The sequence below is a fragment of the Trichomonas vaginalis genome, chromosome V, assembly GCF_026262505.1.
Source record: "Trichomonas vaginalis G3 chromosome V, whole genome shotgun sequence".
Taxonomy (NCBI): domain Eukaryota; phylum Parabasalia; order Trichomonadida; family Trichomonadidae; genus Trichomonas; species Trichomonas vaginalis.
The window spans coordinates 9,019,298-9,033,622 of NC_067207.1; the positions used below are offsets into that span (position 1 = coordinate 9,019,298).

The 14,325-nt window shown below is 34.6% G+C and overlaps 7 protein-coding genes and 1 pseudogene across 8 annotated transcripts, besides 5 other annotated features; 4 read left to right on the top strand and 4 right to left on the bottom strand.

Moving 5' to 3' along the window:
• Positions 1-8,608: part of a mobile genetic element that runs on past the window's edge.
• TVAGG3_0303760 (uncharacterized protein) lies at positions 4,027-4,545 on the bottom strand (the record flags this gene model as incomplete). Its single annotated transcript, XM_051229598.1, has 1 exon — positions 4,027-4,545. A coding segment is annotated over one exon (519 nt), but the record flags the coding sequence as incomplete, so codon positions are not given.
• Positions 6,077-6,842, top strand: TVAGG3_0303770 (annotated as a pseudogene). Its single transcript has one exon. A coding segment is annotated over exon 1 (766 nt).
• TVAGG3_0303780 (protein of unknown function, DUF4107 family) lies at positions 7,041-7,565 on the top strand (the record flags this gene model as incomplete). Its single annotated transcript, XM_051229599.1, has 1 exon — positions 7,041-7,565. One exon carries the CDS (start codon positions 7,041-7,043, stop codon positions 7,563-7,565), a length of 525 nt encoding a protein of 174 aa, XP_051099329.1.
• Positions 8,247-8,608: a terminal%2Cinverted (terminal inverted repeat of Maverick-1A transposon ID:TVAGG3_0303610).
• A 640-nt stretch (positions 8,609-9,248) lies between these two features.
• Positions 9,249-9,441: a mobile genetic element.
• Positions 9,442-9,583: 142 nt separating this feature from the next.
• Positions 9,584-10,302: a terminal%2Cinverted (terminal inverted repeat of Maverick-1A transposon ID:TVAGG3_0303800).
• Positions 9,584-14,325: part of a mobile genetic element that runs on past the window's edge.
• Positions 10,303-10,545, bottom strand: TVAGG3_0303810 (uncharacterized protein; the record flags this gene model as incomplete). Its single annotated transcript, XM_051229600.1, has 1 exon — positions 10,303-10,545. One exon carries the CDS (start codon positions 10,543-10,545, stop codon positions 10,303-10,305), a length of 243 nt encoding a protein of 80 aa, XP_051099330.1.
• Positions 10,594-10,980, bottom strand: TVAGG3_0303820 (repellent protein 1 family; the record flags this gene model as incomplete). The annotated part of the gene is made up of 1 exon (XM_051229601.1): positions 10,594-10,980. A coding segment is annotated over one exon (387 nt), but the record flags the coding sequence as incomplete, so codon positions are not given.
• Positions 11,083-12,657, bottom strand: TVAGG3_0303830 (uncharacterized protein; the record flags this gene model as incomplete). The annotated part of the gene is made up of 1 exon (XM_051229602.1): positions 11,083-12,657. One exon carries the CDS (start codon positions 12,655-12,657, stop codon positions 11,083-11,085), a length of 1,575 nt encoding a protein of 524 aa, XP_051099332.1.
• Positions 13,163-13,423, top strand: TVAGG3_0303840 (uncharacterized protein; the record flags this gene model as incomplete). The annotated part of the gene is made up of 1 exon (XM_051229603.1): positions 13,163-13,423. One exon carries the CDS (start codon positions 13,163-13,165, stop codon positions 13,421-13,423), a length of 261 nt encoding a protein of 86 aa, XP_051099333.1.
• On the top strand, positions 13,589-14,028 carry TVAGG3_0303850 (uncharacterized protein; the record flags this gene model as incomplete). The annotated part of the gene is made up of 1 exon (XM_051229604.1): positions 13,589-14,028. A coding segment is annotated over one exon (440 nt), but the record flags the coding sequence as incomplete, so codon positions are not given.

Below are 14,325 nucleotides of genomic sequence, written 5' to 3' on the forward strand. Positions count from 1 at the left end.
CACAGAAAATACCTGTGCTAACATCTTTGGGGTCATCTGAGATATCATATCTATTCATTCCCTGTCTATCCGAACCCGCTGCAAGATTTGTATAACCTCTTTTTTGTTATTGAATGTGAATGGTTTCCTTCCACAGATGTTCTTCCACTGAACCTATGCATATGTGAAGGAAGGTTTTCAATACCTATTTTCTTTGAACCTCCCATCTTCATTGACTGCGTATTAGTGTAGAATGGAAAACTGTCAACTATTTCATACCATCTACCACCAAATAAAGTGTTTGGATTTATTGGATTCATAGACGTATAAACAGCTCCTATAGGATATATTAAATCATATATGCTCATAACTCTATAAACATATTCTAAAGAACTTATGTCATTAAATACCATTTGGAAATGTATCTCCCGGATGAAATGTTGCATTTGTTCACTTTTATAATGTAATGTTTCAATAGAATTATCCAAGAAAAATTCAAAAGTATCTGGTTGAAGACCTCTAACAAATTCAAATGGAGTTGCTGGTTCACCATTTATAATTTCTGTTGTAAATGTCATTGTATCTGGTTTCGAAAATTTCTTTGTTAGTTCTGTATCCACATAAGTTTTGTCGGCTTTACTGTCTAACATTGCTGGTAGTTCATATGCTTCAAAGTTTCTGGCATGACCTTCGATATTCCTGCAACTCTTATCTAAATTGTTAAGAGTATCTTTTACGCTTGTACTTGGATTTTCTAATGGTGCACTTGAACCAAGGTCAAAGTTCAATATTATGTCGTCTGCTCTAACAGTAGTGAAGGATTTATGTGTATGATTTTTGTCGGCTTTACTGTCTAAAGAAGTTTGAAGTTCATTTATATCGGAGATATTGTGTTTATGAGATTTCAAAACTTTGTTCGTTGCGTCAAGTTCTGTTTTGTCAGCTTTACTTTTAATAGCATCTTCAAAAGTTATTTTTGACTTAACTCTCAAAGTAAATCTTGGTTCAACTAATACACCGTTAACAAAGAAGTATGAAGCATAATTTCAGCGTTATAACCAAATGATTGTGGTGCTATACCTGTGTCATACTGTACAGTACAGTGTATGTCATAACCTTTAGCACGAATGAATTTATTCTTCTTTCATTAACATTTTTCGTATTCACTTTTTCACCCTGTGTTAAATATCCATGATAGTCCGTTATAATCTGTTCATCAGAACTTATATAATGAACATGGTTTTTGTCTGCTTTATTGTCTAAAGAAGTTTGAAGTTCATTTATATCGGAGATATTGTGTTTATGAGATTTCAAAACTTTGTTCGTTGCGTCAAGTTCATTTTTGTCGCTTTACTATTTAATGTAGCTTGAAGTTCATTTATATCGGAGATATTGTGTTTATGTTCTTTATCTGCTTTTCGGCTAATTTCTCTTTATCTCATTTATTTCAAGTTCATGCCTACACACCACCTCCGAAGAAGTATTTTTCTTCAGCTCTTGAAGAACGTCCACTTCGCCATCTTTGGTGTCAATAATGACTTTTGAGTTAAAACCTTTCCTGTCTTAATGGATGTTTGTAAAACTTCTTCTTCACCATGTTCGGGTCATGGTCGTCATCATATCTTGTGAAATCAGAGATGTTGTCATACATTAAGCATATCTGTCTCAAAAGTTCTGCTATTTGAAACTGGAACGAAAGATATACAGAACTTTCATCATCTCCTAAAGTCAAGTCTGCTTTCTTAAGTATTTCTTGAATGTATGCAATGAGAAAGAGTACCTTGGAAAATATTCGAACAATATTTCATTAGCTGTTGGTTTTGGTGGTTCTTTTGGAGTTTTGTTGTTTCAGTTCTTCTGTAGGTTCTGTTGGAGTTTCTGCATCTCTTGACTTCAATGCTCTTGCTCTCAAAGACCTAAATGTTAGAGCACCAGGTTTTACAAGGACTTTATAAATGCTTTAATAGTTTGGTAAGTTATTGTTAGCATTAAGTAAGTTCCTTATGCTTCCATCATGTACGTCCATAGCACTATGTAAAAAATCTATACTTTTCTTGTAGTCAGCAATAGACTGACTGTGATTTTTTAAAGATTTGTCAATACCTTTAAGCCAATCTTCATGCATGTCTGATACTGAGCCAAGAATATCATTTGCTTCCTTTAGTGTATTTTGTGCTTGTCGTAAAGTATATCCATACGTGCATTGTTTGCTATACGTCTTACAGTATCTATTTGACTCCTTGTTTCTTGCATCCAACCAGATAAAGTTTTAATAGTATCCGAACCATTTGAAATGAAGTTCAAAGCATTTTTAACGTCATTTAAAACTTCTTCACCAAGTTGCCCATATCTTTCGATTTGGTATTGAAGAACTCCATATGAAGCAGCTGTTAAACCAGTATTTATAAGGTCCCATATCCATGATTTAGCAGTTTTTCCATCCTTTCCATCCTTTCCATCCAAACCGTTTTCGCCTTGAGGTCCTTGTATTCCTTGTATTCCTTGTATTCCTTGTGGTCCTTGAGGTCCGGTGTCACCCTTCTCTTTTCAGTTCATCTTTATGTTCGTTATAATATTCTAATGTCATAAGGTGTACATCATTACTGCTACCAGCAACGCCAAGAATTTGTTTCTCATTCATGACTAAATTTTTAAGCATTTAATGTTGTCGTCAAATCGAAAGCTCTTTAACAATTCAATGAGAACATTCAGTACTTTCACTAATGAGGCATCTACTGTAGAATTTATATATTGCACCGTTCCATCATTTATATAGGAACTTTACTTATTGTAATGAATGGGTCATAAGTGTTAAAAGTATCGAAATCAATGACTTTTTTAGTTTTTCCATCGTCAATGACTAAATCATTGCCTTCAATGGTTAAAGTTGAGTTTTCGTTTACTAGTTCATGTGCTCTTCTTGCTTCATTTGTTTCATACGCATATGCAGCAATAGTCATATTTTAATGAGAATAAAATGTTGTTCTATTTGCAAAGTACTGACCCAAACGAATACGGAACAGTAAAGCTACAAAACAACTTAGGTCTTCAGAATGAAGCGCTTGCTTTCAGAGTTGTTGACTTCAATACTATCGCAACTTTTGTCATAACAGATGAAACAGATTTCATGGAGTTTGAAATAGATGGAAAGAAGCATGAAATAAGATTTCACAATAATGTAGAATATAAGATGGAAACATTAGCTGGAGTGTTAAATGCGCTCATAAATACTACAATAAACAAGGAGAACGAAGAAAACTTAATGAATGTTAAACTTATTGCAGGAGTTTTGAAGTTCAGTTATGCGAAGGAGTTTTAAGATAACACGAATGAGTCATAGAGTTCAATTGCTTCTGGGAGCATACCATATGACATTTCCTTTGAAAAGTTTTGACAAAACGATTGAGATGAAATCTGTTCCATACGTATGTTATGGCAATTGTTTTATCATTGAGTCAAAAATAGCTAATGTCACAGGTATTTCAGAGTTAATAGTAAAGGTTCAGTAGAATATAAGTCTTTCTGTTTATGAAGTAAATCAATGTTCATTCCAAACGTTCCTGTCATAGCAACTCATTTAGGTAAATGGGTTCGCATTAGTCCTCATAATTTGAAAGACATGCAATTCAGACTAGTTGACTTTCAAGGAGAGCCTGTAGAACTGAAGGCACCAGTGCGAATGACTGTTGAAGTAGACTTTTTAGAAAATATTAAATGCAACAGCTTACAAGAGAACTCAGAGCTAAAAATATAAAGTATGAATGTTATGTATTAGGTCATGAACTTTGGTTGTTGCTGTTTGATGAAACAAATGAGTTAGTTATGTCAGTCAAGAGAACAGAAAAAGGCGTCAAAGGCGCCGAGCGCAAAGCGCTATATTGTGTTAGTGAGAACTGCACCAAGTCAATAAGATTAGGTTTGCATTATGAAGATGAGTTCGATACTGTTGAAGAAGTTTTGGATAGATATTACAAATTGCTAACTTGAAATTTTTTTGACTAACGGCGCAAAGCGCCAAGATGGGCTCAAAGAGCCCTCCTGACTGCTTTAATTTACTAAAACATATTTCAAACATAATTTATATTCTGTTGAAAGTTTTGTATACTCGTTCGAATATTTATACTTAAACTCAACTCCTGGAGTACCTGGTATTTCAATGATGCGGATGTTACCTATTTTCATGAATGGTGGCGTTTGACCACAGCATTCGATTTCAGGGTCGAGATAGTCAATGACACATTGTTTCCCTGTTATTCGTGATATAACATTTTCAAGGTCCTCCTTTGTTAGAATTATTTGGTTCTTGCTTATAAGATTTGTCAAAAGCTTCTTATCGTCTTTGAGTAAGATAGTTTGATATAACTGAAGAAGGTAATGGTCTACGTTATCTGAAGGATTTGTTTGAACATTTGTGTAAGGGTTGTCGTTGGCTTCTCTTGAAAGAATTTGGTCCAGTGGTGGATACTCTAACTTAACATCTGATGTAGCGTTAGCGTTTGAAGCTGAGTTTAAATTCACGGATTTCAGTTCTGGTTCTTTTTCTTTCAAACACTCCGAACTATAGTTCTTTATGACAATATTGTTTGTCGTTCGTGAGTCAACATTTGATGTTGGTTCAATTGGAACATTAACGGCACCAGCTAAGATGGATTTGCTTCTCATTTCATATAGAATAAAAACCTTTTATATGTATGAAATGAACAATATACTCGACAAGGGTTTGAATGTAAAGCTAACGAATGAAAATATTGTTGAATTCACTGAGACAGGTGCTGTGTATAAAGATGTAGAACTACTGAACAAAAGAGCTAAGGGAAGAAGCAGGAACATGAACAAAGGGTGGAAGCCTATAAAAATTTATGTCAATGATGGCTCAGGAGGTTCAAACATAAAGTATGCAGAAAGTTATAGAGTTTATGCTCTCAAAGGTGAAAAGCCTTCATTTAAGAACAGCTATTCTAACGCATATCCTCAAAAGTTAACGGATGGGGAAGTGGATGATATGAATGACAGCAAAAATATTAACAGAAATGGCGACAGAGATGCATGGAATTTGTTTACCATCAGTCAATTGAAGGTTAAACTTTAAAACAATGTTGGTCGTTCCCATGGAATATTTTTGACTTTAATGGTATTAGTCATGATATGAATCTCAAGGTATGAACGAGGAGAGATGAGAGACTTATATGCTTCCCAAATTTCTTCAAAAGGTAATGTTATACCTGACTGTTTCCAAATGAGTTCAATATCATAACGTGAGAAACCTTGAAAGATAACGAAGTCAGTTATGAGACGTTTTATGTTTAAAGCTAAAAACCTCCATGTTTGCATAAGTATTGCTACAGTTAAGTGGTAATGTCTGACTTTAGTAATGATGTTAGCTAATGGTGAGTCAGGCTTTGACACTAAACCTTTTCCGGCGAAGTCGTCGCAAACGAGCAGAGTGTTTGAAGGATACTTTTTGAAGGGGTATTTTGAAAGTTTTGACAGAATGTAGTTTGTAAGTCGTTTCATATCGTAAACTCCTGAGTATTGACGTAAGTGGTGTTTGTCAATAATTCTTTCCATCTCTTCTGAAGTCTTTTGCATTCCTGACTGTATAAATTCAACGATGGCATAATATTTCCTCTTACGTCGAATGTAACGTTGAAGAAATTCAATGAGTTCACTGTCTGGAACTTTAACGACAGAGGCTTGAACTTTTGACATAAATGTTTTCGCTGTTGAGTCCATAGAGTCTGAAGTTGCTGATATAATGATTTGGTCATAATATGAGTCATTTCCTAAACGCTCTGTTATGAGTATATGACGAATGAGGTTAAATGTCTTACCTGAACCCATCTTTCCACAATAGAAATAAACACCATTTGAACAGAACTCATAGTCCTTACTGAAAGGAAGAATGAGAGAAGAGTTAAGTTTGTCTGTAGTTTCATTCATGTCTTCATCTACGTCATGTATTAAATGCTTCATTTTATCTCCATTAAAAATGCAAGTCAGAAATATTCAGAACATAGCACCGAGTCTAACTGACAAGAGTATAAAGATATACTATGAACACGTTATGATGAAACCAACCAAAATTCAAGAAAGTCAGTATACTTATGAATATCCAAGACACTGGGTAGAGTATGTAGGAGGTGAGAAAGCTATTGAAATAAGACAAGTTAGAAGTATTCCAGCAGGAAGACAATATTATTGAAGAACTTTAATGTTTTGAGGTATAATGATGAACAAAGAAGCAAGATAGTTTTCCTTGCTGTGTATGTGAACCTAGACACAGGAGATGACATGAAAGTTTTTAACACAAAGCTTCAAACGGTAGTGAGAGAACAACTGACTGCGGAAGGACACCCATTACCTTCAGAAGTTACCATAGCATATAATTTTGAAACAAATCAATAGATTTTAAAGTCTCTGCAAAGAAGTCAGGTTTTACATTTAATGAAGCAGATGTATATTCGAATGAAAACTTCAAAGCTATTGCATGGTTAGATAATGACGATTGCTTTAAGAAAATATTTAAATTCAGTGACTCAACGATGTCAATAGATGACCTTCGTGGAATGTTACCATCGACGTTTACAGTAGAAGGTTCAGCAGGATTGCTTACAAGATTGTCAATTGGTGGTATTTGGTCTCGTGAGAACATTGTTATAAAATCCAGTATAAGTGAATTTGCTGAAGAATCTATATTATGTCTTTCAAACTATATGTATTCGCCGCCGAAGCATTATAGTATAACAAACTTTGTCAGTAAGTTTAATATAAGACTTGTCGAACCTTCTTCAATGAAAGATGTTGTGCTACCTAAAGATGGAAAGGATGGACTCATTATTGAAATGATTTTAATAGCATATTAAATGAGCTTGTTTTTAAAGGTCATTCATGATGAAATAACTGTTGTAGAAGATGTTAGCAATTGTTCAGACATTTTGAAGCGTATAGATGATATAAGAAAGAAGTTTATGAATGAGAATGTTTATGTTTCATTGACTTTCTCCAGTAACGAGAACTTTTATGAGATAATATTGAAGAGAGATGATTTTAATATGGTGTAAATGGTAGCTTGGGCAGCTTTAGGCGCAATGGGAACAAAAGCATTAGCATTTGGAGCAAAAGCACTTGGAGCTTATGACGCAGTAAATAAAATGAGTGGAGGAAGAGTTTCGAAGACATTAGATGCAAATAAAGGAAAGATTGGAGGCTGGGTTGCAAAGAAGTTAAGATTAAATAAAATAGGGCTCATAAATAAAGCATCCAATTTGGTTGCGACTGAGTCAGAAAATGCTTTAGGAAAGGACGATGAGTTTGCAAAACATGCAAAAGACTTTAATGACCAGATGAAAGGTGAAACAATGCATTTAAATAGAGTCGATGGAACTAAAGAAAATGTTTCTTCTCCACCAGTAGTTCTTCCGTATGGTCCCTATGGAATGTATGGAAACCCTTACGAAAGACCATTTGACCCATTGACTGGTGGAAGTAACTGGTATCATTACGGACGAAGAAGAAAGACAGTTAAGCTGGAGACAGACGTGAAGAAAGCAACTAAAAAGAAACCAAGGAAGAGAGTTATAAAGTAATGAATTCAAGTGGGTGAAAAAACAGGTGAAAAAAGAGGTGAAATCTCACCACTTCACCTAAATTTATTTTTGTGCTATGTTTTCATACGTGTGAGGGTGGTGATATCATTAATTTTAAGTTTATTTTTTATTTTACTGAAAATTTTTATTTTATTTTTAAGTTTATTTTTATATAAATGACGAAAACTATTGAGATAACAAACTACAACGGTCATGAGTTCAAGAATTTGTTCTTCGTTCCTCGTGAAAATACATTCTATCAGATACGAGGGAGAAAGGGTAAAGTTAGTTTGAGCGTTTATGAAGGAATGAAGAATGGAAAGTTTATACAAGCATACGATACAAACGGTAAACGTGTTTCATTAGCTTTGTCAAAACTTACTAACATTATTTTGACAGTGACTTTGACTCTGACGATTGAGCGACAGCAGCGATACTGAAGAATATGAACTATTGTGTGAAGCACAGCAATGGGAAGAGTTGCAATACTTTTGTAAGTGAGAACGTTTATTTTTACAGTAGTAAGGTGAAGTGGTTGGCGGCTTTATAAATATTTAAGGTTAAGTTAATGTTTGTGTTTGTGTTGTAAAATATACGTTAACGGTTTTGTAAAGTGTCAAATTCACAAGTATTGCGTACGGAGGAACGCAGTGCCTCAGTACACGAGACTTGTATACTAACTTTGTATCTATTGCTTTTATATATCTCCCATTATGTTTGTTGTCATAAACGCTCAAACTAACTTTACCCTTTCTCCCTCGTATCTGATAGAATGTATTTTCACGAGGAACGAAGAACAAATTCTTGAACTCATGACCGTTGTAGTTTGTTATCTCAATAGTTTTCGTCATTTATATAAAAATAAACTTAAAAATAAACTTAAAAATAAACTTAAAAATAAACTTAAAAATTAATGATATCACCACCCTCACACGTATGAAAACATAGCGCAAAAATAAATTTAGGTGAAGTGGTGAGATCTCACCTCTTTTTTCACCTCTTTTTTCACCCGTTGAATTCATTACTTTATAACTCTCTTCCTTGGTTTCTTTTTAGTTGCTTTCTTCACGTCTGTCTCCAACTTGACTGTCTTTCTTCTTCGTCCGTAATGATACCAATTACTTCCACCAGTCAATGGGTCAAATGGTCTTTCGTAAGGGTTTCCATACATTCCATAGGGACCATACGGAAGAACTACTGGTGGAGGAAGAGTTCCATCGACTCTATTTAAATGCATTGTTTCACCTTTCATCTGGTCATTAAAGTCTTTTGCGTGTTTTGCAAACTCATCGTCCTTTCCTAAAGCATTTTCTGACTCAGTCGCAACCAAATTGGATGCTTTATTTATGAGTCCTATTTTATTTAATCTTAACTTCTTTGCAACCCAGCCTCCAATCTTTCCTTTATTTGCATCTAATGTCTTCGAAACTCTTCCTCCACTCATTTTATTTACTGCGTCATAAGCTCCAAGTGCTTTTGCTCCAAATGCTAATGCTTTTGTTCCCATTGCGCCTAAAGCTGCCCAAGCTACCATTTACACCATATTAAAATCATCTCTCTTCAATATTATCTCATAAAAGTTCTCGTTACTGGAGAAAGTCAATGAAACATAAACATTCTCATTCATAAACTTATTTCTTATATCATCTATTCGCTTCAAAATGTCTGAACAATTGCTAACATTAGGGCTGTACAAGATTTAAAAAAACATTGCCGGGTTACCGTAGAGGCCTAAAAAAATCGCGCCTCGGCGGCAAGCCGCCTCGGCATTAAGAATGCGCATCTAAATTTTTATATGTCCTTCTTTCTTTTATTTTTCCCTTCCCTTTCTTTTCTTTTTCTTTTTTTTCCCTCCTCTTGCTCTCATTTACCTTTTTTTTCCTTTTCTCATCATTTTTCAAAATTTTAAATTTTTATCAAAAATCTTGCCTATAAAAGCAGACTATGGAACCTTTTAATGCCTCTTAATCAATATTATACAGCATAAAGCATATTAAATGAAAGTAATTACGTATAAAAGTTAGTATACAAGTCTCGTGTATGGAGGCACTGCGTTCCTCCATACGCAATACTTGTGAATTTGACACTTTACAAAACCGTTAACGTATATTTTACAACACAAACACAAACATTAACTTAACCTTAAATATTTATAAAGCCGCCAACCACTTCACCTCACTAACGACTTCACTAACGAATTCACTAATGTTTTCACTAACGAACTCACTACTGTAAAAATAAACGTTCTCATTTACAAAAGTATTGCAACTCTTCCCATTGCTTTGCTTCACACAACAGTTCATATTCTTCACTATCGCTGCTGTCACTCCAATCGTCAGAGTCAAAGTCACTGTCAAAATAAATGTTAGTAAGTTTTGACAAAGCTAATGAAACACGCTTACCGTTTGTATCGTATGCTTGTATAAACTTTCCATTCTTCATTCCTTCATAAATGCTCAAACTAACTTTACCCTTTCTCCCTCGTATCTGATAGAATGTATTTTCACGAGGAACGAAGAACAAATTCTTGAACTCATGACCGTTGTAGTTTGTTATCTCAATAGTTTTCGTCATTTACATCCAAATAAAATAAAAATAAACTTAAAAATAAACTTAAAAATTAATGATATCACCACCCTCACACGTATGAAAACATAGCACAAAAATAAATTTAGGTGAAGTGGTGAGATCTCACCTCTTTTTTCACCTGTTTTTTCACCCTGTTGAATTCATTGCTTTATAACTCTCTGTCGTCTGCTTTCTCCAACTCTTCTAACTTCTTCTTAAGTTCAGCAATGTTGTCCTCATGAAGTTTAATCTTTCTCAAAATTCCTTCTTTATCTAATGGTTGCTTTATCTTTCTAAACTGAACTCTACCATCCTTCATAGTATGAACGTAAAAACCTTCTGGAATAATTCCTGATTTAATGTATTCTACCAAAAACTTTTGTTTCATTGCTTCAGTGACTTTAGTCGTCATTTCAATCAAATAAAAATGTTCAAATAAAATAAAAATAACGTTATTTTTTCAGTAAGGAAACGCAGGAGTTTTACGATTTATTTGTGGTGTAGGTTCTGGTTTAAATGTTGGAGTCGGTTTTGGAGTTGACTTTTGAACAGGAGTTTGTAATTCCATAGGTTCAGGAGTCATTGAAGGTGTTGTTTGTGAAGGCGTTGGTTTTGGCGATGGTGTCGGAGTTTGTTTAACTTCAGCTACTTCAGTATTATTTACAACATTTGCTTTATTTCTTTTCAACATCATTACTGCTCCTGCTGTAGCTAGCAAACCTAGTGGGAGACCATATTTTATATAAGGACTTGACCAAATGCTATTTTTGACAGGAGCTGGTGGAACACCTAACCTTGGTGAGACTGCTCTTTGCCATTGTGCAGCTCGTAAGAAATATTCAATAGGTGCTCCATAATCATTTGGTAAAGTTTGTTTCATAGATGGTGAAGGTTCACGAGAGCTTGATGAAGAACTCATTTATAAGCTTTAAAAATAAACGTTCATCCTTTATTCCTCACTGTCGTCCGTAGCTAAGTTATAGTCATCTAATCTTATTATGGGGATGCCATTAGCACGCACCTGAATGGCAAAGCAACAATCCCTCATAAATCCAATAAGTGGCTTTGGTACATTTTCAGTTGCTAGTTCAATAGGTCCTTTAACAGACAATTTGTATGTTATTGGAGCAGTAGATGTTTGACCTTGCTGGAAGCAAAAGTCCACTTCTGTTGGAAAACCACATAAGAAATGTGTGTTGTCATAACTATCCCATTTATGTTCCACACTACCATCATCCACCAATGACCTCATAACATCTTCATTAAATCCTATCATATCATTGTTTGTATTGCAAGCGTTCGCAACCATTTCATAAAATACAGGTCCATATGATTTTTCAGGTTCTGCAGGCATATTTCCATAAGCTCCCATGGAAAGCTGAAGATATTTAAACTTAGGGTTCTCAAAATTAACATAATAGTTGTCTTTCTTTCTAAATAGTGCCCAAATACTTTTAACATTAATAGGCGTATAAGCTGCTGTAAATGTTGCACTTGAACTATCTGTATTCTTTGAGAATGAACCATCCATAGGAATCCAATCCATAACTTTAACAGGAAAACATAAAGCCTCGTTTGTATAATGTTCTACAAGTTCTGTATAAATGTTAGGGTCTAAAGAGAATGACTTTGGATGAATGAAACATTCATTAAAATCCATCTTTGTTCGAAATAGTTGTTGGGTTACAGTTGTAATAGTAACTGTTCCACTAGCTTCTACTGACTTCGTTATCATAGTGAATGGTTCATTCCATGGAACAAATTTATTTGTCGGTGGATTTGAATCTGAAGCAAATGCAACTTTAAGAGTTGGATTGAAAGCAATGATATCATTTACAGATATAGATGTGCATTGTAAGGCGTCACTACTGAACTTTACTTTAAGCTGAATGTTTCCTGCAAAAGCTGGAATAAATCGAATAGCTTCTAATGGAAGGAATCTTCTAACAGGAATTCTTAAACGAAGCTTAAAATCAAATGATTTTCCTGCTGTAATTGGACCACTAACAATTTGTCCTGTTCTGCATGTTCCCGAATGACTCCATACATCTTCATGTCGAGTCTTTGAGAAAACATCTACTTTCTTTATTTGTTCGGTAGTTTGTGAGTTTGAAGTTATATATGCTTCTTCTCTTGCGTTGTCTTGAGAATATACGATACGACCATTTGCAAGGATTTGATATCCAGCAACTGCATAGAAAGCGTCATCGAAACCAATCCAAAATCCTGGTGGGTTTGTTTTATTGGAACCTGAACCAATTTCTTTATCTACAATAAATTGACCTTCCATTTTATACGTAATGAATGTATTGTAAAGGTCCAACATATTTTCACCAGGAGGTGAGAGATTGAATGTTACCCATGTGTTATCTTTAGCAGTTCCAGGTTGTGATGGAATCTTTGCGTCAGAATATTTTCTATTAGTGTCACCAATTTGAACTGCATTGTCTATGATATCGAAATATGAGCGAATCTGATGAATATGCTCTGCTGGAGTAAATTCGTTTAACTGTTCGTTCTGCATGTATTTACTTCGGATAAAAATATCTATTTACTTCATTATTCTCACTCTTCTTCTTGGCATTCGTGGTGGAAGTTGTTTCTTGACATTTTCAATGAACTGTACATTCTCTTTTGTCTCAACTTCTTTCACTGGCGGGTCAGGGTTCTTTGACTCGGTTTTTTTTCAATGAAATTCACAAACTTTGCAATAAGCTCTTGGTTCGTTATTGAAAGTACATCTGGCTTCTTTTCTTCTTGTTCTTTGACTTTTCAGTTTGAATAGAAGGTTTTATATGGGCTTCGTGGACTTCATCCTTGCCATACACCTTAATGTTGTCGCTTTCTGCATTCGCTAATGGAACCTTTCTTTTTCTTACGTATATTTTACCATCTTTACTCTGACTTACGTAATAGAAAGGATGTTGTATTCCTCTTGCGTCATTTAATATAATAGACTCTCGTTCTGATTTTGACAAGCTCATTTTACATCGGTTAAAGTTTTAATTTTGTTTTTTATCTGCAGTCAAATGACTCAGACAAGTCATATGGACAAGACTCAAGGGGTCATAGATGTTGAAGCATTGAAGAAAGAAATTCGTGAGCAAATTTTATCCGAACTGAAGGAACAAAAACAAGAACAAAAGCCAGAGAGACCAAAGAGAAAACTTAGTGAAAAACAACTTGCTGCATTAGCTGCTGGAAGACAAAAGAACCCACGTTTGCTGGCGAAGAAAGCTAGAGAAGAAGCTGAAGCAAAAGCTAAAGAAGCTGAAGCAAAGAAAGAGTAAATGGTTTATTTTTATCCGAATTAAATGTATAGACAAATACCTTTATCTGTTGCGTTCAGTAGTGAAAACCCTGACGTCAAAATAAAGGGGAACAGAGTAACGTTTAAGTTTCCAACAGACTGGATTGTGAACATAAATGAAGAGAAGTACATTGGCATAACATCTATGTATATAACACGTGCTTTCAGAAAGGTTGACTTTATACTTCAAGTCGAGATAGAAAATGACGAACAGTCTTTAAGCGCCCAAAACATTCACATATACAAATACTTTAAAGACGATACAACATTGTTGCAATGTATGATTTCATTTAATGAAATGTTCGAGAAAAAGTTTAACATTGAAGTACAAACTTTACAGCCTTTACGTGAGTTTCTTGCACAACTGAAAGAAGAAGGTAGTCAGCCACAACTTATAGACTTTCATTATGAATTTAATGAAAATGAAGATGGAACTCATGACTGTCAATTCATTGTATTCTCACCATTCAATGAAGTCGCTAAAGAGAAAGAAAATCCATTACGTATAAGATTTCAAATCTCTGAACCAAATGATGACTTCAAGAATGTTTTCAATTATGATGCAATGCTTCCGAGGAAAAATGAATTTTCAAAGATTGTAACACCTGGCATTTGGGATAGAAAGCAAGCTATATTATATTCAAACTTAAGTAAGGGAGTTGAAAATGAGTTCATTGGTCATACAAGAACTTCACCACTTCCTAACCCTAAATACTATAAATTAACTGGCTTCAATCGTGAGTTTTGGATAGACATGTTCTCCACTCATGACCATAACTGCCCAGTGTTCTTACCTCCAGACCATAAGGACTGTCTCTACATTGAAGCACAACTCTTAAACTCTACCATCGCAGTATTGTAAATGACCACATGAGCTTATTT